Here is a 23,709-nt window from a genome sequence, read left to right on the forward strand (position 1 = left end):
CGTAAAGACCATGTTTTCCATTAATTTCTATAGGAGTGCCTGAGTGCTGTAAATAGAAGCTTAGACATCAATAGTAAATGGTTACTACAGCTAGTAATGGCAGATCCTATGTCAGCGTTTGGAAGGGCAAGGTAATGTCCTGTGGTAAGCATATCAGGAGAGCGTACTCGATCTATATATAGGCTAAGGATTCAGGTGAGGCCAGTATAATTGTTGAAATACAAGTAATTATTCTGCAGCCCAATTGCCAGCTTTGTTGTAAAAACTGTAAGAGAATGAGTTGTATCCCTTCATTATCATTAGAGGGTAGATAAGTAAATGACAGCTCTATTGTATTGTAAGGGTATATTCACATGACAGAATTTCTGCATGCGGGATTCCGCATTGAATTAAAGCCCAATAGACTTCAATGGAATTCCGCACTCCCATTCACACATCAGAATTTCAGCATGTGGAATCTGCACCAATTCTGCGCAAAATCAGCACCAGCTGAAAACCACCCAAATGAATGAGGACGTGGAATAGGTGCGGATGTACGGAAATTCCGCCGTGTGAATATATACTTAGAGGCCTAGAAAAAGCATGGAAGAAAAGCTGATCATACGTTAGGTACAGTAAATATTGACTAAGCACAGCTATTTTTTGTGGCACCAGTCGACTGAAATGTGTATGGGGTTCTCCTGACTGTTTCGCATTGGCAGATTTGGTAGAAGAAAAGTCAGGTATGTTGGATTTCAACTGCCCAATCCTTTTGTGTTTTGGGAGCATAAACCACTGCCAAGGGAGTCTAGCTGTGTGCATGAGCCAAGTGCGCATGTGTATGAAGGAATCGGGAGATAGGTGTCGGCTTGATGAATATTTGGCCGACAGATATCATATGTCCAGCTTTCCTCTTTACACTTCACACAGATACATAGTTTCTGTATGCATCTCCTCTCTTTCTCCTGTTCTCTAGGAGTTGTATTTCATCCTTTTCTGGAGCCTGTAGTAAACTGTGACATTTCTCTGCCAATTGACTCCCAGAACAAATGCATTTTATTTACTAGATAATTATAATTTACTTTATAAGGCTGAAATTACACTGCTGTATGTTGAAAATATGTATACCATTTACACAGAGATTTGCAGAGTGTTATCATGGCTGCTGTTGAGGTGGATTCCATCAGAGTTTACATTTATTTATTTACTTTTTTTAGCATAGAAGTTTATTTATGATGTATGGCACTAAGGATGCTGGGCCTAGGGGAGGATATATCTAAATTAGAAGCAACTGCCTCAGTGATAAGAAACAGAAGGTGGTTATTGATGAAACATATTTCGATTTGGTCATAGTTAATAGTAGGGTACCACGGGGGGTCAGTACTGGGTCCACTTCTTTTCAATTTGTTTATTAATGACTTTGTAGAGGGATTACAGAAAATAATTTTAATATTTGCAGATGATACTGAGCTATCCTCAGTTTAATGAGGTTGTCAAGACAAAAAAACAACAACCTGGGTATGGTGTAAATATGTATAATAAAGCAATTTACTAATTTAATGTTATTAGCCACTCTGCACAGATCCTACATTATCAGTTGATCTATCAGGCTTGTAGCCGGTGACATCTCGTCACACTCTGTTAATGTAAAGATTTCCTCTTTCTCCTCCCCCTCCTGTCTGCTCAGGAAAGGCCCATTGATGTGAAGAGGGGAAGCTCATATTACTGTTCGTTAGATTTTAAGACAGCAGGAAGCCTTTCTCAGATGAGACAGCAGTAAGCCTGTTCTGACGAAAGCTAGTGTGACTGAGAAAGGTTTCCTGCAGCCTTACATTTAAGGAGAAGTAAAATAAGCTCACCTCTTAACATCACATGTCTTGTCCTTATCGGACAAGGGGGAGGGGAACCAGGGACAGGAGCTCTGCTTTCAAAGAGTGTGATGTAATATCACAGCTACAAGCCAGACAGCTTAGCTGATAATGGAAGATCTGTGCAGTAGTTAAAAAGATATGGTGGACAATTAACTCATCTTTAGTAACCAGTGCCAACGGAGGTTGCCAAAGCATATAAAGTCATGCGATGCATCAAGAGAGACATAACAAGAACATAGTTTTGCTTCAGTACAAATCAGTATATAGATCACATATGGAATATTGTGTCCAATTTGGGGCACCTGTATATAAGAACTGGCTGAACTGGAGAGGGTGCAGACAGGGGCAAAACTATAGGGGGTGCAGACGTAGCAGTTGCACCAGGGCCCTGGTGTCTGAATGGCCCCAAAACACCTCTGACCTATAAGAAGACACCAGAATTTTAAGTGTCACATGGCAGGCATGGGCCCAGTTACAGATTTTGCATTGGGGCCCAGAAGCTACAAGTTACGCTTCTGGGTGCAGATGAGGGCGACAAAAATAATTAATGGTATAGGAGGATTACAGGACCAAGACAGGTTATCAAGCTTGGAAGGAGATATCTTAGGGGTGATGTGATTACAATGTACAAATATATGAATGGACAGTACAGATATCTTTCTAGTGATCTTTTATACCTAGGCTGATTCAAATGAAAAGGAGGCATCCTCTCCATCTAGAGTAAAAAATGTTTTAGCATCATCACTAGAGATGAGCGAACGATGAGCAAGATAAAAAAAAATTGTTTTCCATGAGAACAATTGCTTTTTATGTTGCTATTGAACTTATTTAAATTATTCGTAGAGGAGGATAGAAGTGAATCACATTATTACATTGATGGTGTTAGGAGTCGTGCCGCAGTCAGACATGCTGACCGCGGAAGCGCTCCTCCTCCGCTGCCCGGGATACTCCGTACTGCGATTCGCATCCCACGATGCGATTGCATCCTGCCCACTGTGTCTTACCTTCCCCGTTGTCCCCGTATGCTTTCTGCTTGCCGGCATGCTCCTAGGGTGCGCGTGCAGGCTCGGTGAAATTTAAAGGGACAGTACACATTTAATTGGTTCTTGCTTCTCCATGACCCTATAAGTACAGGCACTTCCTTTTGACCCTTGCTGAATCTTTGTGCCTTATCAGCCTAAGAAAGAGTGTTCAGTTTGTGTCTTGCCTTGCCGTGTATCAGACCCTATTGCTACGTATCCTGACCTTGCTACTGTGCCGCTAGCCCTGACCTCCTGCCTGTCCTGACTACGTGTTGCCTCATCCTTCCAGTACCATGTTACACCTCGGCCGCCTGTGTGGGCGAGTCGTATCAGGGGTAGTGACCTGGGTTCCGCCTGCCGCAGCAAGTTAATCCCGCTTTGTGGCAGGCTTTAGTGAAAACCAGCGGCACCTTAGACTCCGCTCCCTGGTACGGCCCACGTCATCATCCACACAGCGGATCCACTTCACCTCAGCCGTAACAGATGGTAAAGTTATAAGTGACGTACGTAACAGGCCTCTGGCGTCTGATTCCAGGTTCTGTACAGGGGGTGGTCAAAATGGTATTTTCATGTGGGTCATGCTCGATGGTTAGCTGTAAGAGCCGGCTGGTCTCCTGTATTAAAATATCAATCTGGAGAAAAGACAACAATAGGATTATTAGGAGGCAATGCAAAATAATAGAACCAAACGGTATTAGGGGCAAGTATAGTGGCTTACTTCATCAAGAGGAACACTGCGAATAGGGGTGCCATTGATTTCCAGTATTCGATCTCCAATGTGAATCGAGCCTTGAATATCAGGGCTGAGACAATCAGCATCCACTCTGAAACACATGGCAAAGAGTGTTGGCATATCTACAATATTCTAATCATTTTCTCCTTTGAAGATTTATTTCTATGGCGAGACAACGCAAAAATATGTTTTACACTGAAGCAAATATATGCACTCATATTGTGCAGATAACATGCAAAATAGCTCTAACATCCAGCGCCAGTTCCCCAATAGTGTAATATAAACCATGTCAATAACAGATGCCAACATGTGGTTTATATTTGCAAAGTAATTAAAACAGGATTCTTTTTTTCACAAAAGAATAGATCCAAAATATTGTCAAAGCAAAGTCATTTTAATAAACAATTTAATGACCTGGAAAAAAGGAATATGTTAAAGTATTGTTCATTTCTGAACCTGACCAAAATATTTCATTATTTAGCTCAGTGGGCCAAATCAGTCATGGACTATATTTCTGCTTCACTACAGTTATAGAAAGCGTATAGAGATGTTTTCAGGTTAAAAAAAAAATAATAAAATAAATTTCATAATTGTACACATTTTCTAAAACACTTTTGTGGGGAATTTCTCATTGTGGTTGCAGTAGTTTTTTTGGCCTTAATTTGCAGCTTCCTTTTTTGTTTTTATGCAAATTTAGGAAGGTTGTGCCCCATTTTTTCTTGTCAGTTCTTCATTTTGTCTAGCTCAGAGGGCATGGTTTGCATAGTGCAAATGTCATATTTTTGTAGAACTCTACTCTTCTACTGGGTTGGCCTACATACACACATACACCAAACCCCTGGTTTGGGAAGTGTTAACCTTCCAGCCCTTCAGCACTGGCATGATATATAAGGCCACTTCAGATGCTGTTCTGGGAAGGTAATTACACCTGGTACTCTGACCATATTTGCATTATGTTCACTATGTCTGACCACATCTCCTGAGTTTTAACCTTAGTTATCTGTTCTCTCTGATATTTAGATTGTTTGTTCTGCATATGCTTTGTTTCCTGAGTCTGTATTCACAATGTGCATTTTGTCAGTCCTGTTTTGACCTTGTTTGATCCTGGATCTCCTAGGATAGAATCCTGTCCTTAGTCCTGTGCTAATCCGTCTATCTAGGAGTGAGTTAGTCTTGTGTCTGTACCCGTGTTTGCTTGTATTCCTGGAAACCTGTTTTTAAGTGTACCAGATGCAAGGACCTCTTCAGCCAGTCCTGAAAGCTGCAGTATTGGCGTACCTCCGTTCCTGTGCCAAGCATCTGCATCCAGATGGCAATCATGAGGCCACCTAAGCGCCCAGGTATTTTTTGTAAAAAAAATAAAAATAAAATTTCTGTCATGAATTAGGGGGCAGGGAGAAGTGAGCCCTAAACTGTCCCTAAAACTACTCTCCCTGCCTACTTGCCCATCTGTCCTAAATGACATATCAACAACCACGAGGACGGTCCCTATACTGTGCTAAAGTGCATGGGCATCAATACAAACAAAACAGACCAAACTGTACATGTCGGGAAACAAGTCAGAAACATAACTGGAACACTACAAAGCTACAAACAGATATACAAGGCTGGATGTAACCTACTTATCCTCATATCTAGTATTGTTCATATTATCATATCTGCCGTTATTCTTGATCCTGGTTCTTGAACTGTTTGTTAGTATGTTATGGAATGTGGGTGCTGCACGGAGAACGCAGGGGGGTCCCAGCGGCGGGCGCCCTGCAATCAGACATCGTATCCCCTATCCTTTGGATGTCTTTGGCCGGAATAACCCTTTAATCCCTTAACGACGCAGGACATAAATGTACGTACTGGTGAGCTGGTACTTAACGCACCAGGATGTACATTTACTTCCTATGCATAACCGCGAGCATCGGAGCACCCTCCCGTAATGGCGGACATCTGCAATCGCGCAGATGTCAGCCATTAACCCCTTAGATGCCGTGATCAATACAGATCATGGCATCTGCAGCATTGCGGTACTTTGAATGGATGATCGGATCGCTATGGTTTAGCGCTGCCGCGGCGATCCGATCATCCAGCATGGCAGCTGGAGGTCCCCTCACCCGCCTCCACTGCCTTCCATGACCGATAATACTGATCAGTGCTATGGTCCTATGCATAGCACTGAACAGTATTAGCAATCGAATGATTGCTATAAAAAGTCCCCTATGGGGACTATTAAAGTGTAAAAATAAAAGTAAAAAAAGTTTTAATAAGTTAAAAAAAATGGAAAACCCCCCTCCCCAATAAAAATGTAAATTGTCCCATTGTCCCTATTTCACCCCAAAAAAGTGTAAAAAAATATTTTTGGATAGGGGATAAGATGTCTAGGGGTGGAGTACCCCTTTAAGGCCCAAATGGGCTAAGTCCTTAAGGGGTTAAACAAATACTATTGTACAAGGCATTGTCTGTCTGTTTTTCCTCTTTTCCTCTAGTTCTAGTCCTAATAGTTCAGCACCTTTGGGGCTCACGTATCAAGCTTGCTACGCTTGTTTTTGCGACTTTTTTGTTTATTTGTTTCTGTTTTCTTGTGCCTGGCCTCCTGTTTCTCGCCTAGTTTTTAATTTTTGGGGGGGGTGTTTTGCGTGGCGTGCCTGTTTCTGCCTGGTTTATTATTTGCAACTTTTTAAAAAGTCTAGGCCAGTGTTTCAAGGAGTGTACCTCAAGCTGTTGCAAAACTACAATTTCTGTGCACAGAATAATCCTCCTAAAAATTAAACAAAATTTGTTTAATTTGTTGGAGGATTAATTTGTGCACATTAGTGGTCTAGGGATATACCAATCACACAAGAGCTTGTGTGACTGGCTAACCTGGTATATATACACACAGTCATGGCTGTCAATGTTGGCACCCCTGAAAGTTTTCTAGAAAATGAAGCATTTCTCACAGAAAAGGATTGCAGTAACACATGTTTTGCTATACATAAGTTTATTCCCTTTGTGTGTATTGGAACTAAACCAAAAAAGGGAGGAAAAAAAGCTAATTGGACATAATGTGATACCAAACTCCAAAAATAATTTGGACAAAATTATTGGCACCTATGACACTGTGGCAAGGGAAGGGTGTATTTCCCTAGCTAACCCTGGAGAAACCTCCACCTGTGGCCTAATTAACGAGGTAGCAGAAAGGGAAAGTCTGTTTAAAAGGAAGTCAGACAGGATAATCTGTGCTCTCCCCAGAAGACAGCAAGGTGGCTGTAGGGGGAGGCAGGGATCCTGGTGAGGAACACACAGCCCGAGCTGTAAGTGGCCCCAAGTGTGGACGAGACACACAGCAAGATGTTGCAAACGCTGTGTGTGAATAGTGAGTAGAAGGTTGCAGGGGGCATAGGTGTGTATCTAAAACCAAAACATGTTTTGTTCTTAGATACACACCTGTTCTATTCTTACAATATATGCCCTGTGTATTATGTTTCCTTTTAATGTGTCTCCTTAATGGTAAAATTTTAAGACATTACGCCGATCCAGATCCGGGTCAGATACACGCCCCCTGACCTGGAATATCGGTCTGGCGCCTATTTAAATGTTCTGTTTTATCATTTTTACATCTGCAATCAGAAGAAGGGATATGCTGATCCCGAAACGCGTTTGCCTGCATGCACTTTTAAATAATAGTTTTATTTATTTGATATATAAATAAACCTTTTTTAAACCTACGTCTTGCCTGAACCATCTCTGGACCGAGCAGCGCTGGACACAAGGGCCTCCTTTTTCCTCCTCATTCATGTAACCATCAATAAGCTTCTTACACCTCTCAGCCGGAATGTTGGACCACTCTTCCTTTGCAAACTGCTCCAGGTCTCTCTTATTGGAAGGGTGCCTTTTCCCAACAGCAATTTTAAGATCTGGACTCATTGCCGGCCACTTCAGAACTCTCCAGTGCTTTGTTGCTATCCATTTCTGGGTGCTTTTTGACATATGTTTGGGGTCATTGTCCTGATCTCGGATGCAAACCCAGCTTTCTGACACTGGGCAGTACAATGCAACCCAAAATCCGTTGGTAATCTTCAGATTTCATGATGCCTTGCACACATTCATGGCACCCAGTGCCAGAGACAGCAATACAACCCCAAAACATCATTGAACTTCCACCCTATTTCACTGTAGGTACTGTGTTTTCTTCTTTGTAGGCCTCATTCCTTTTTCGGTAAACAGTAGAATGATGTGCTTTACCAAAAAGCTCTATCTTGGTCTCATCGATCCACAAGACGTTTTCCCAGAAGGATTTTGGCCTACTCAAGTTCATTTTGGCAAAATGTAGTCTTGCTTTTTTATGTCTCTGTGTCAGCAGTTGGGTTCTCCTGGCTCTCTTGCCATAGTGTTTCCTTTCATTTAAATGTTGACGGATAGTTCGCGCTGACACTGATACTCCCTGAGCCGGCAGGACAGCTTGAATATCTTTGGAACTTGTTTGGGGCTGCTTATCCACCATCCGGACAATCCTGTGTTGACACCTTTCAGACATTTTTCTCTTCTCCCCAGGGAGATTAGCTACAGTGCCATGGGTTGATAATGTTGCGCACTGTGGACAAAGGCAAATCTAGATCTCTGGGGATGGACTTGTATCCTTGAGATTGTTGATATTTTTCCACAATATTCGTTCTCAAGTCCTCAGGCAGTTCTCTGCTCCTCTGTTGTCCATGCTTAGTGTGGCACACACAGACACACAATGCAAAGACTAAGTGAACCTCTCTCCTTTTTATCTGCATTCTGCTGTGATTTTTATATTGCTCACATCTGTTACTTGCCCCAGGTGAGTTTAAAGGAGCATCACATGCATGAAACAATCATATTTTTCTTATTTTTCTAACTTTTGAAAGGGTGCCAATAATTTTGTCCAGCCCATTTTTGGAATTTGGTGACATTATGTCCAATTTCCTCCCTTTTTTGGTATAGTTCCAATACACACAAAGGGAATAAACGTATCTAGCAAAACCTGTTTTGCAATACTAAAGTATTCTGCAATACTTTTCTGTGAGAAATACTTCATTTTATTGAAAAATGTCAGGGGTGCCAACATCTACGGCCATGACTGTACATACTTGCTTGGTTGGATCATTAGACACGCCCCCCCTGAGGAAGCATTACGTGAAACGTACGTAGGGGTAGGGGGTGCTGTGTTTCCAGGCAAGTGTGATCTAATCAGTGAATATTCATTAATTCCTATTCTTTTCTGCTTTCTGTATTCTATTGTGTGGCTAGCCTTGGTTATCCATGGAATTATTCCATACCATATGGTATATGCCCTTATATCTCTCTTTCACTGTGATACACTTATTACTTTGCTTCCTGGATGCCATTTTGTATGTACACTTGTACCAACACCTCTGTTTTTATATGCCTGTATTATCCTAGTGGCATTTTTTTCATGTTTTATACTAAATATGTATGTTTTTTAACTATATTTTGAACAATAAAGTACTGATATTTTTCTAATGTGACTGGTGTATTAGTTTGGTGATATATTGTTATATTTACTCAGTGACGGCAAGCAGCTCGACCGTTTGATAATTTTGGGGGTAATTTTGATGATTGTGTTGTAAAATGTGATTTAAAAAAACAATGACAAAAAGACAAAAAAAAATGACATTAAAAAACCTTATTAATTAATATGCCCCTTTGAGTATTAACTCATCCTACTTTTTTAAATCCGTTTTCATTCAGGGAATGAAAATGTTCTCTAGACTGGACACCCCCTTTAATTACAGCATATGCAATATAACACCTATAGATTGCCTATCCACACCTTGTAGTGACATCATTTCAGGGAGTTAGTCTGTTAAATATTGCTTAGGAAAAAATTAAATCCCCTGCCACCAGACTGGGTCAACCTGACTTAACTTCGGAGAAAACAACAAAAAGATGGTTTCTATGGAAACAGCTGGGAAAAATGTTTTCTGAACAGCCTGAAATTATAAGTCATGATAACTTATACATTTATAGTTAGACGGTTTTCAAACTCTGTTTCTGGCTTTTATTTTTGTGTAGATTTTTGTCTCCAGTCCAATCTTTTGTTATCGCTCAGCATCACTAGTTGTACAGCACAGCTGCATCTATGTTTTTAATTGCTGTAATTTGGTCATGTGATCACCCCTATGGCCCAAAGTTATCTTCTGATGTTACAATTCTGTATTATTGTCTATTATTGTCCTTTTGACAATAATAGTATTTGAGTATTTTTTCTCTACCACATTATTTATTATTCAATGGCAGATGCATACAACTGTACTGAAATGCTTGGGCATAGTTCTTTTTTGGCATGCAGTTCATTATAAGGAAGAAGTAAAGAGGTTTGTCTCACAAAGACCGGTTCATATGTTCTATTAGGCTATATGGATGTCATGGAGGGATATCTCTTAATGGTATGTTCACACATGCAGGATCCTGCGCAGATTTGATGCGCAGGATTTGTAACTGCAGATTAGAAGATGTGCTCAGTCATTTAGTTTACATTGAAATCTGCAGCAGAAAATCCTGCACATCAAATCTGTGTACGTGTAAACGTCCCCTAAATGGGTTTCCCACTAAGAGCCACAATACTCTGGGAGAGTAAAAAGTCAGGCTGGCTGCATAATCCATGCAAAGTCTGGAAGATGGCACCTGGACTATGGTGATCTGGTGATCCGTGACAACAAACTTAAAGGGGTACTTTTTTTTTTTTATCAACTGGTGCCAGAAAGTTAAACAGATTTGTAAATTACTTCTATTCAAAAATCTTAATCCTTGCAGTACTTGTTAGCTGCTGAATACTACAGAGGAAATGGTTTTCTTTTTGAAACACAGAGCTCTCTGCTGACATAATGACCACAGTGCTCTCTGCTGACATCTCTGTCCATTTTAGGAACTGTCCAGAGCAGCATATGTTTTCTATGGGGATTTTCTCCTACTCCGGACAGTACTTAAAATGGATAGAGGTGTCAGCAGAGAGCACTGTGGTCATGATGTCAGAAGAGAGCACTGTGTTCCAAAAAGAAAATAATTTCCTCTGTAGAATTCACCAGCTAATAAGTACTGAAAGGGTTAAGATTTTTTTAATAGAATTTACAAATTTTTTACAAATCTGTTTAACTTTCTGGCACCAGTTGATTAAAAAAAAAAAAAGTTTTCCACCAGAGTACCCCTTTAAACACAATTAGAATTTCAGATTCAGATGAGACACTTCTTAGTGAAAAAATCGATACTTACTCACGGACTCGCACGGTGTGAGAGTGCTCAGCACATGATGGAGTGATGGAAACAGATAGACCTCGTCTGCCATCTGATGCAGGAAGAGACACCAGGGTCACTGTGTGAGGAGACCGGGAGACTGGGGAGTCAATCACTGGAGTCAGGGAAATCTGGTAGTAGCATTGTCCACTGCCAAGAGGAAATATTATATTAAACATCTAAGGCATGAATGAGATAACATCAAATCAAATAGTATGACTTAAAAGGGTTATCCAGGAATAGAAAAAACAGAGCCAATTTCTTTTAAAAAAAAGCTCCCCATCTGTCTCCAGGTTGGGTGTAATATTAGAACTTGGCTTCATTCACTTCAGTGGAACTGAGCTGCAGAACCACACCCAACCTGGAGACAGATAGGGATCGGTTTTTGAAAGATAACCCCTTTAAACCCTGCGTCAAATTGGTCCTTTTCATGTGAATCAGTATTCTTCTAGCTTACACTACGAAAAGAGTCAACAATGTATCAGTTTCTATAAGTTCACCCAGTCAGAATGTCATGAATGTGTCCAACTGATGGTCCATCAGACATCCTGAACTATCATGGGCTGTTATACTAAAGAGGAAAAATATTTCATGCTCCAATCTGTTCTGGTTCTCTCATTTTTTTTTATTACAATAAATTTCCATATTAAAATGTACTTTATTTGTATATACAGAAAGGGTGCCTCAAGACATCAAAAAAAGCTAGAATTGACCCTGGTTGTGACTATCACCTAATAATGATTATTTTTAAATAGCCTTAACTTGCATGGTAATCCTGTCTGTTATTAGATGGCTGTTAAAAAAGTAATCTTTAGAGAACAAACAGCCTTGTTGGCTTATTTCCGGCTCAGTTCCTAAAGTAAAAACTGTGGTCCGTCCGGATGTTTTTCTTTTTAACTATTGACAAATTTGTGCGACAGTAAAATAGTCATTTATAACTCAACCACAAACAAATAATGGGAGTGCCCTAAAACAAAACTTTCATTATTAGCTTTATAAAATCTTCATATCATTCATAGCATTCAAATTGCAATTACCGTAAATACAATCCTAACTCTATATGAAAATTGAATAATGAATAATAAAAGTGATGTATTAGGACACTCCGATTATTTGTTAGATACTGACATAGAAATGTAAACAACATTACCAAAAATGTTTAAAAAGATGTTTTATACAAAAAATCTATTTTAAACAATGTATTTTTCCAACATTACATCCCCTATAATAATTTCAAACACCCATACAAACAAGTGGAACAAGTACATAATAAAATAGGATGGATAGTTAGTCCAGTGTTTATTGAAGTAAACTAAGGCCGGTCTCTTGGATGTGAATCTGTATCTCACCAGTATAACTTGGAACGCTCCACCAATGCATATGTCTCTCCATCACCAATAAAGGAGGAACAGCGAGAGCACACAAAGCATTCTGGGTGATACTTGTGCTCTCCTGCTACCTGTCAAAGCAAAAACATCATCAATATCAAAGACCTAGAAGAGACATCAATCTAAGATTCTCTGGTTGGCATAAGAAAGAGACAATGGTTAAAGGGTACCTTTCATCAAAAAAACTGTTGCTATATTATAGATTAATGTATGCAGAATAACTTTCCAATTGCATGTTATTAAAAAAATATGATTCTTTCTATTTAATTTTCCACTTTGAAAAAAAATGACCACTAGGGGTTTCCCTACCAGTCCTGGCCGCAAGCCCTTTTTATAGATTTTTTTTTTTTTTTTATAGATTTGGAGTTCTAAAGCTCAGACTGCAGCCGGGACACAGACAAGCTCAGCACTGCTCCCTGCCTGTCAAACAGGCAGGAGCCAGCACTGTGCTCATAACACAGCAGGGCATACTGCTGACTCTGCCTTACTGCATGCCATCATTCATTTTACTATCTGAGCTCCGATATTTCTTCTCTCTGCACATGCAGTTGTAAACAGAGAGGAGAAGATTCAGAGCTGCAGGCTGCTGTGTTCATAGTCTCTATGCCGGGCCACGCCCCCTTCCTCCCTCACACTAGGACAGCTGAATGAGCAGCCAAAAAGACAATGGCCCTCATTTACTAAGAAAATCGGGTTGTAAGTCTATCTTGCTTTCTTGCCCGACTGCTTTTTTCCCCTGGTATTTATTATTATGTCGCATCCTGTTTGTCGCACGTGGGTTTTGTTGGTTTTGGTTTCCAACTCCTCTGAGCTGTCGGGAAAAAATCCACAACAATACAACAAATTCGGGTTGGAAACCTTAATAAATACGTGGGAAAGCTCAGAAATGTCGGGTAACGCCCCTTTTTTGAGTTTGGGAGAATCCACATCGGGTCCGTCAGGGAAAAAATGTCGCATCGTGTCGCAGACTGGCACACGATGTCTGCGACTTGGCGCAGACAAAGATGTGACAAAAAAACCCGACAAAAGAGGTCGGGTTTAGAATAGTAAATGAGGGCCAAAAAATCAGGTAAAAAGAGGTGGTTTTGAATGAAAAATAACACAGGGATAGTGTCAGTGAGTCAGGGACAGAATGAGTTTAGATCATGATAGGTACTCTTTAAGATCTACTCCATTGTCCAACAAGTGACCTTACATGATTTTCCTTCTTACCATAACTAATCCTTTGGTAATATGCTCAGAGCAGCCTTGGCACATCCCGCCAAAGCGTGCCCAGTAGTGCTTTTTACAGAACAGTCTCCCATCTTTTTCGTAGTAGCGGTGGGATAAGGATACACCACAGTCACTGCACCTGAAAAAAATTAAAGAAGAACTTTAAAAGTAGATAATAAAAGAGTATATACAGTATAATAATATATAAATGAAAGTATTACAACCGATACCAGACTACATGGTCTGTATGTTTTATTAAAGGGGTACTCAGGGGAGCTGAACTTAAAAGACACTTATCCCCTATCCACAGCATAGCGCAGCGTTTCCCAACCAGGGTGCCTCCAGATGTTGCAAAACTACAACTCCCAGCATGCATGGACAGCCTTTGGCTGTCCAGGCAGGCTGAGAGTTGTAGTTTTGCAACCTGGTTAGGACCTGGTAGTTTTGCAACCTGGTTAGGAAACACTGGCATAGGAGGTCAGCGGTCAGACCCCCACCACCATCAGATATTTAACCCAAATCCTGTGATTAGGAGATAAATGTCTGATAAGTTCAGTTCCCTGGTGTACCCCTTTAAATAATTGAATTTCTAATTAAATATTTCTGTAAAATCTTTTCAGTGTAATTCCTCTGGTATTCCTCCTGGAAATTTACAAATGAATTCCCAACTGGGTGTTCCCATTCCCCTTGACAATAGGATGTCTTCCTTCACAGTCTGGCTCTGCCAGCACCAATCGAACAATGTCAATATGTGGGAACATGTTCCTTTTACCCAATTGACATTTTGTTCATACATTTTTCCCAATCAGTGTGCCTCCAGCAGTTGCAAAACTACAACACCCAACATGCTGGGATTTGTAGTATTGCAACAGCTGGAGGCACACTGGTTGGGAAACAACGATCAAGGCATTAACACATTGCATCATTCCACATGTTTTGTATGACTAGAACCTAATCTAGACGACTGAAGTTATAGGGTTTGTACACTAGATGGCGCCAAATATGTTAAATTGTCACAAAGGGCAAAGCTGGCAGAGTCTTACAGGGCAGATGGTAAAATAATTAATATCATGGTCAGAATAACTGCATTGATGGATTTTTATGTTGCATATGTCTAACAGATGAAAGTGTTTAGTAGAAATGATCAGCAGCCTTCTACAGGTTACTGGCGTCCTTCTCCTTACACAACAGAATGACTATGTATCCTATGGCTGTTGGATATCAAGGTTTTTATTATCTCTATGCTTATCCCTAAATATAACAAACAGATTCTCTGCACATGATATAGAGTCTTGAATCCCCATATGGGATTTGTTGGGGTCTGGAGACCAAATTACATGAAATTACATGACAGGTATAAGTCTGACCTCTGGGACATTCATCTATCCGGAGCAGCTCTTTGCCGCTTTCACCACTGATTTTATTGTGGTCCTGTCCATTATATTTGCACTGATATGCCTACTGTGACTAGAGATGAGCGAACTTACAGTAAATTCGATTCGTCAAGAACTTCTCAGCTCGGCAGTTGCTGACTTTTCCTGCATAAATTTAGTTCAGCTTTCCGGTGCTCCAGTGGGCTGGAAAAGGTGGATACAGTCCTAGGAAAGAGTCTCCTAGGACTGTATCCACCTTTTCCAGCCCACGGGAGCACCTGAATGCTGAACTAATTTATGCAGGAAAAGTCAGCAACCGCCGAGCCGAGAAGTTTGTGACGAATAGAATTTACTGTAAGTTCGCTCATCTCTAACTGTGAGTTATCAAAGCTTGTATACCATTTTTTAGGCATATAGGCTCAAATTTATCAAAGAATGTCTACAGTAGAGCTATTTTTCCACATTTATTTGGGTGATGGGTTTGACTAGCATGGATCTTATTTATCAAGAAGGTGCAGCAGGATGATGAATTTTGCGCGGCTCTGCTGTGGTGGGAAGAGCTCTACCACATACACTTTTTCTAGACGCTTATGAGGGAGGGAAGTTGACACTTTCCCGGGTCCTGAATTTGGCAGGTTAGGTGTTTTTACTTACTTTCACAGAGTTGCCAGGACATTTTTACTGGCATTTTAGATGCTACAATCAAATTTGATTGCGGTGTCTAAGGGGTTAAAGCCAGGCATCACCGTGATCGGTGATGTCTGACATTAGGGAAGGATCCTGGTGGCAGATAGCGGCCAGGACCACCCAGCTATGACCTGCGCTCAGCTCCTGAACACGTGTCATAGAAGGGGAGTGGGACGCTGTCGTCCACAAGAGGTTAAAGGTTGAAATGTGGAAGGTAGAAATGATTCTTACGCCTACTGGTAGGTGGTGTAGCTTTGCGCCTAAAAAAAGTACCTTTGCGCACAAAATAGTGACTTTTGATAAAAGTCGTAAATGATAAATACGTGACCACTGCATGGTCAAAAAGAAAAAGTTCTACGGGTAGGCAAAAAGAGTGAAACTGTCTATATCAAAAGACGCATAAAAGTCGCTAAACATGCTGCATGCGCCTGAACTGCGCCAAAACATAGACAAAAAAAATGCTCTAAAAGAAATGATAAATCTCCCCGATAAATGTTTGCACCGTTCACAGCACCTGTAGTTGTCACGTCATTGTGTAAGGAGTGTGGCTTCTGCTACCTTGGGGATTTAATGTAATTTACATAATTGACATCTGAATTTATTAATTTGTCCCTGAAATCACCTCTTTACTGTATTGCAGTACTTTTTTAGTCTGTTGTATTGACATGAGATGCCGCCCACCTAATGTATATTTATATATATATATATATATATATATATATATATATATATATATATATATATCAGGTATATCTGCCCTCCCCACCACAGTTTCTGCTATAGGTTCAAGTTCAGTGCTTTGATAGTCTTTTCATGCTTTTTTTTAAGTATCTTTTATGTGTTTTGTGTACCAATAAAATTTGGTTATTTTTTTTATATATCATTTTTGTTGCTGGGGAGCTTATGTTTTTGGTGTATAGATTTTAAGATCCAGCACATGGTCAATGAAAGATGTGCAACATTTGTTAAAAGCTGGCGCTCCATAAATATGGTGCATCATCCTGGCACACTTTTCATCAAGGTGGGTGTAATACATACCAATTTCATAAGTTCACCCATGGGTATTTAGACAATTTTCAAGCAGATGCATTTTATTAATATCATTTGGGGCCCAGCAAGGATAGGTTGTCCTTACATTTAAAGGGGAACTCCGGTGAAAAAAAAATGTTTTCAAATCAACTGGTGCCAGAAAGTTAAACAGATTTGTAAATGACTTCTATTTAAAAATCTTAACCCTTCCAGTACTTATCAACTGCTGTATATTACAGATATACCACAGAGAAATTTGTTAAGTTCCTTCCAGTCTGACCACATTGCTTTCTGCTGACACCTCTGCCCGTGCCAGGAACTGTCCAGAGCAGGAGAGGTTTTCTATGGGGATTTGCTTCTAATCTGGACAGTACCTGACATGGACAGAGGTGTCAGGAGAGAGCACTGTTGTCAGACTGGAAAGAACTGCACAATTTCCTCTGTAGTATACGGCAGTTGATTAGTACTGGAAGGATTAAGATTTTTTAATAGAAGTAATTTACAAATCTGTTTAACTTTCTAGCACCAGTTCATCTGAAAACATTTGTTTTTCACTTGTTTCCACCGGAGTTCCCCTTTAAGAAAGCTCTCTAAAGCCCCCATTATATATGCACACACGGCTCAGCTGAGCGTGAGAGGTATCTGAATACGGCAGTGTTTAACAACCAGCGTGTCTCCAGCTGTTGCAAAACTACAACTTCCAGTACGCCTGCAGAGCAAAGGCTGTCCGGGTATGCTGAGAGTTGTAGTTTTGCAGCAGCTGGATGACCACAGTTTAGAGACCACTTTGCTAGGCTATTACATAGCTTCTTGTAAGGGGTTTATCTGCTAGGGGAGAACATAGCTGCTTGTAGTCAAAGGATGTCCAGGCATGCTGGGAATTGTAGATTTGCAACAGTTGGAGACACCCTTGTGAAAACACTGGAATAGGGAGTTGGGAGAAAGCCACTATGAGACAATTCGGAGGTGCCTAAGGTCTTTGGTAACAAAAGGAAATCCAACATGGCCAACCGTTCTCTCCCACAATATCTTCTGTCTGGAGGGTTAGGAGGTCCCCATACACATTGGTCGGCCAATTCTACCAAAATCAGCAGTTTCAGCTGTTTTTATTCTAACTTTAAAACATCACAACACTTCATCCAAATGGCAAACTCCCCTCCTGCGCAAAAAGATAATCTCTGCTACCAAAAATTGTCCTACAGTAAATAAACAGAAAGCACAGGACTGGTTTGGATTATCCCATTATAATAAACTCTAGTCCTCGAGGGCCAATTAAAGGCTCAATCCAAAGTGACAGATACAAGAGCCCAGGTGTCTCATGAATGGGCAGAAGCCGGATATTCTTTCACTCTACTATTACTGTAAGGAAAGGGGATCAAGTTACCAAAGGGAAAATAATACAGAACCAGTAAGGCTGGGTTCACATATATCAGTTGTCCGGCATAGGTTCCCTCCGGCATGCACCGGAGGGAAACTGATGCTAGAACTAATCCCATTCATTTGAATAGGACAGTTCACAATCATCCAGCATCCCAATTTTGATGCCGGATGGTTGGACATACCAGACGGCACCGGACAGGGGAACGCAGCTGATGTCATATAACTGATGACAACAGATGCACGTTGTCATCAGTTGCGGATCAGTTGTGTCGAGACTTAGCCTGACTTCACCTATGCCGGACATATGTGAACCCAGCCTAACTCTTCCTATCATCTGACTGGTTCCTTGTCTTAATGCAGTATGTATACCTTCCCTTTGTATGTAACCAGCAAAAAGAAGGTATAGGACCTATGAACACAATGAATTAGGATGGAATTAAAAATAGACATTTTACTTCGATGGGTTTCCTTTGGTGGGTCCAAAACATACCAGGGAGCACATGCGCTACTATATAGTGCCATATTACACAGTTTTTAAGCTGTATATACAGTAATTCTAGGAAGGAAGACCTGATCTATATAATCTCTTTATGTCTGATTGCATATGAATGGAAGGTATATGGAGATATAGTAGAAGTCTATGCGTGCTGTTTTACAGCTTTATGCTGTAGTAGATGGAGTTTAGATAATGAAGTCTTGCCATGCCATCTGTGTTATACATTTTTTGATATCTGTATGAGATAATATTGCCCAGGAATACCACATGAGCCCCTCTTTCAGTTGCTATGTTCATCTTTTTAATGTACTTGTATGATTTTATCATGTCTTTGAATTAATAAAAATTGTATTTTGCATATTACTGTAGTCTGATGTGTATTTTTCTTATATATGATGTCCCAGTACAGGACATGGTCCTGTACTACCCTTAGGCCCTGTCAGATTAAGACCCTCAGTGACCTGGGGGGCTCCCCTGTATGGTTCTCCCCCTGTTGTTCCATCACGTTGTGTATATCTCAAGTCAAGTTAATTACAAGTATATTGGACCAGCAACCTGCGAGGTCCTTCTGGGTCCTGGCCACCTCTCTGGGAAATCTGGCCTTAGCTGTGAAGATAATTCAATCTGTCTTATACTCAGTAAAGCCTCCGTTTCACCATCGATCGTGTGGTGTTCCGGAACCCTAAAACCACACTGGCATCACGAACACTAGGGGTTAACAACATCTTGCCCCCGGGGTTAATACCATCTTATCACACCGCTACACCAGTGGTCCCGCCATACACCCGTAGGTCACCACATAATCCATTTTATTTACAACAAAGAGCACAGATGCCACCGGTTACAAGTCTAATGTAACACAGGTATAAAGAATTACGGATACTGTCTAAAAAGCAGGGTAAGCTTAGGGGCCTTTTATATGGGCCAATGGGCTGTAGATTACGAGCGCTGACCTGCTTCGGCGCTAGCCTGCTTTTTTGGTGAGTCACAAGACTAGATTGTGTGGTAGCCTAGGGGGTATGTAGGGTAATTGGGGTGTTGCGGTTCTGTATAATAAAGAGCGCTGTTTACCCTTGTCACTCGTGATGCCAAGGTGAAGGTTAAAACTCTGTAGTGATGCTGGGCCTATCGCCCCTTCCCAAGAGCGATAGCTGAGTGTAAAATAAATGGATTGTCCACAGCAGTGCTGAACTTAAAACTTGCAGGAACTTTACTGAAGATTTTCTGTACATGCAGTATCGGTAACAGTCCAGATAACAGAGTCTATATAGACAGCACAGCAGTGACTGACAGTTGCTTAGGACCAGAAAGTTCTCTTAAGATAAGGAGGATTGTACTTGCATAGATCCGCTGGATTTAGGGGTTGGATTAGGTCCAGAGGTCTTGCGGAGATAGCGGGAAATTGTAAGAACTATCTGTCTCTAGCGCAGGCCTAGGCCGCAAGGCTTTGGCCTAGAAATTGTCTTGAAAGCTGCGGAGGTCCTACCTTGTCCAGAGTCAGCAACCCAAGAGCAATGATGCTGCTTGCTTGGCAGCGCAGGAACAAGAGAGCGACAAAATGGCCACAGCTCCCTTATATGGGCAGGGGCGGCCGTTTTGGATTGGTCCATATCAGCTGTCACTCACCGTTACAATGGATTGTGGGTGATCACCTGACTAGAACCACCAAAGTTCCTTTAGCAAAAACCATAGAGTTCTGCAACCCGGTCACATGACCCGCAGGTCCTGTGACGCTAAAACAGTGAGTAATACCATATACATTTCTTTAGATAGATAATATTTACAAATATTAAGCGACTAAGGCGTGACTAGGGGTCAAATGAGGAAAGTGAACCCCGACAGTCCTAGGGACTCTTACTTTGGGGACTAATTACTAAGGCACAGTATGAAATACGGTGCCGGGACACCACAATTGCTTTATCATTCATGCGGCCATTTAAGTTTGTCCTTGTTGTCCACACATCACCTGTTTACACAGGAAGAAGTGCGGCTAAGTTCAGACCTAGTCTAAGTTTAGACCCACTAGTCATGTGCCCCTATTCAACAGAGGTGCACAATGGGAGTGATCGGAGTGCTGCTTTCATTTTTACAAAGGCATCTGAAAAATGAAAGCTGGGATATGATTGGTTGCTATGGGCCACTGCTTCACTTCAGTGGCTTGATTAATCTTCCCCGCATCTAAAACAGTGTTTTCTTATGAATATTTATAGATATAGATTTGCAACAGCTGGATGCACCCTGGTTGGGAAACACCAGTCTAAAAAGTATCTTAAAATCTAAGACAGATTTTTGGTGCAAATTGCACCAGAATTCTGCAACCGTTTTATTTTCTTCTTATGAAGAATTCTAAATAAAAAGTAAAGCTTTTCTGTTACATAATATTAAGTATTTTCACATAAAAATATGCTGTGCAATGGATTCGCAATGTTTAGGGGCAGTGGGAGAGTACTACACCTCTGAATTCATACAGAGATCAGTAGCTACTGGTTAGATTTACATGTCTGATCTCTTCTGTCAAACTACCAAACTACTTAAAGGGGTACTCCTGTGGAAAACTTTGTTTTCTTTAAAAATGTTTAAATCAACTGGTGCCAGAAAGTTAAACAGATTTGTAAATTACTTCTATTAAAAAAAAATCTTAATCCTTCCAGTACTTATTTGCTGCTGAATACTCCAGAGGAAATTATTTTCTTTTTGGAACGCAGAGCTCTCTGCTGACATCACGAGCACAGTGCTCTCTGCTGACATCTTTGTCCATTTTAGGAACTGTCCAGAGCAGCATATGTTTTCTATGGGGATTTTCTCCCACTCTGGACAGTTCTTAAAATGGACAGAGATGTCAGCAGAGAGCCCTGTGCTTGTGATGTCAGAGTAATTTACAAATCTGTTTAACTTTCTGGCACCAGTTGATTTAAAAAAAAAAAAGTTCTCCACCGGAGTACCACTTTAAGTGGGCACTTTCAGGATCAAAAACTTTTTATATGTTGCAAATCTTGGCAAAACATTAACCTTTCTAATATACTACATTGAAAAAAAAATTATAGAAATCCAGGGTTATAAATAAAAAGACCACATGGGGTCCCCATACTATCCAGAACATACTCCTGTCTGGCTGTTGAACCATCTTTGGCCCAGGAAGTGAGGACTTTGTCCCTGACTGTGCTCACTCCTGTCCTGTCTATCAGACTGCAGCATGATAACAGAGATGAGGGGATTACATAGCAGCCTGCAGTGAAGAAATCCAGCACAGCACAGCAGACTCATGGAGGAAGTGAATGTATGGTGAGTAAAGGTGGGCTCAGTGCTTGCCTCGGACATGCCTCTTCCTGAGCAGTGGATGTCGGAATGAGTGATCAGCAGAACAGAGGGATTTGTGAACCAAATACAGAAGATAGACATATAAAAAGACACAAAGAATCTGCACAACCTAGTAAGTAACATATATAAGTAACATATATAAGCATAATTTTTTTCTGTAATGTGACAGGTACGCTTTAAACTATATGTATATATGGCTGGGGTTGTTGGAAAAATAAAAAAGAAGTGATAATAACCAACCCCAATTCTGCTGCTGGTCCCTGCTTCTTCCTAGATTCTATGATGGATTGTCCCACAAGAACTTCCTGCGGGACTCCACTGAGGCCAGTGATTATGCAATTTCTATGGACATGACAATTCAAAGGAACCAGGGAGCAGGAAAGAGCGAGACTGTGAGTATATTTGCGGCAGCTGTGGGGAGATCAGGGGAGGTGAGTATCACTCCTTTTTTATTTTTAAAGGGGTTATCCAGGAAAAAACTTTTTTATATATATCAACTGGCTCCAGAAAGTTAAACAGATTTGTAAATTACTTCTATAAAAAAAAAATCTTAATCCTTTCAGTACTTATGAGCTGCTGAAGTTGAGTTGTTCTTTTCTATCTAAGTGCTCTCTGATGAAACGTGTCTCGGAAACTACCCAGTTTAGAAGCAAATCCCCATAGCAAATCTCTTCTACTCTGTGCAGTTTCCGAGACAAGCAGAGATGTCAGCAGAGAGCAGTGTTGCCAGACAGAAAACAACAACTCAACTTCAGCAGCTGATAATTATTGAAAGGATTAATATTTTTTAATAGAAGTAATTTACAAATCTGTTTAACTTTCTGGAGCCAGTTGATATAAGAAAAAAGTTTTTTTTTTCCTGGAATACCCCTTTAAGCTATGCCTAGACATGTATACAAATGTTTTTATTTCTGGACAACCCTTTTAAATTCCATTCTGTTCTCATCTGCATACTGTTGTAAAAAAAAACTGGGTGAAAACCAATATCGCTGAAAATACAACATACACCCCAAAATTTTTGTTGCAGCCTACATTTTATCAGTTCAGTACAAATGTGAAGTGAATTAAACAGTCCCAAATGGCATTTGTACCATGTAATGTTGCAGTATAGAAGTGAGGATGCATTAAAGGGGTACTCCAGTGGAAAACTATTTTTTTCAAACCAACTGGCACCAGAAAGTTAAACAGATTTGTAAATTACTTCTATTAAAAAATCTTAATCCTTCCAGTACTTGTCAGCTGCTGAATACTACAGAGAAAGTTGTATTTCTTTCTGGAGTTCTTTTCAGTCTGACCACAGTGCTCTCTGCTAATACCTCTGTCCGTATCAGGAACTGTCCATAGTACAAGCAAATCCCCATAGCAAACCTATCCAGCTCCGGAAAGTTCCTGATACAGACAAAGATGTCATCAGTGAGCACAGTGGTCAGACTAAAAAGAACTCCAGAAAAAAATACAACTTAATCTGTAGTATTCAGCAGCTGATAAGTACTGGAAGGATTAAGATTTTTTAATAGAAGTAATTTACAAATCTGTTTAACTTTCTGGCACCAGTTGATTTGTAAAAAAAATAAATTAAAAAATTAAAAAATTCCCACCGGAGTACCCCTTTAATGCCATTCAGGAGCCTGAAAAAGCTGCATGGCAACCTCTGTTGGAAAAGTAATGGTTACCATATTTTTTTTATCCCAGCTTTCCCAATCAGTGTGCTTCCACCTGTTGCGAAACTACAACTCCCAGCATGCCCGGACAGCCAAAGGCTGTCCGGGCATGCTGGGAGTTGTAGTTTCGCAACAGCTGGAGGCACACTGGTTGGAAAACACTGCCTTAAATGTATGTAACTCAGAAATGGCTGAATAGAATATGTAACAACTTTTATTTTAAGAAAAATTGGAAAAAATACTGCATATATATATATATATATATATATATATATATATATATATATTACACACACACATATATATATGTAT

At 40.5% G+C, this 23,709-nt stretch overlaps 1 protein-coding gene across 3 annotated transcripts in view; it reads right to left on the minus strand.

Moving 5' to 3' along the window:
- The window catches only part of LIMK1 (LIM domain kinase 1), a 119,511-nt gene that overhangs the window by 27,108 nt on the left and 68,694 nt on the right, over positions 1–23,709 (minus strand). For all 3 annotated transcript variants that reach the window (XM_056558533.1, XM_056558532.1, XM_056558534.1), the window contains 5 exons: positions 13,454–13,592; positions 12,203–12,312; positions 10,833–11,003; positions 3,591–3,696; positions 3,380–3,504 (listed from right to left, as the gene is read on the minus strand). In XM_056558533.1, the coding sequence (XP_056414508.1) occupies positions 3,380–3,504; positions 3,591–3,696; positions 10,833–11,003; positions 12,203–12,312; positions 13,454–13,592 (651 nt within the window). The remainder of the gene's footprint in view (positions 1–3,379; positions 3,505–3,590; positions 3,697–10,832; positions 11,004–12,202; positions 12,313–13,453; positions 13,593–23,709) is intronic.

The sequence above is a fragment of the Hyla sarda genome, chromosome 2 (genome assembly GCF_029499605.1).
Source record: "Hyla sarda isolate aHylSar1 chromosome 2, aHylSar1.hap1, whole genome shotgun sequence".
In the NCBI taxonomy this organism is placed as follows: Eukaryota; Metazoa; Chordata; class Amphibia; order Anura; family Hylidae; genus Hyla; species Hyla sarda.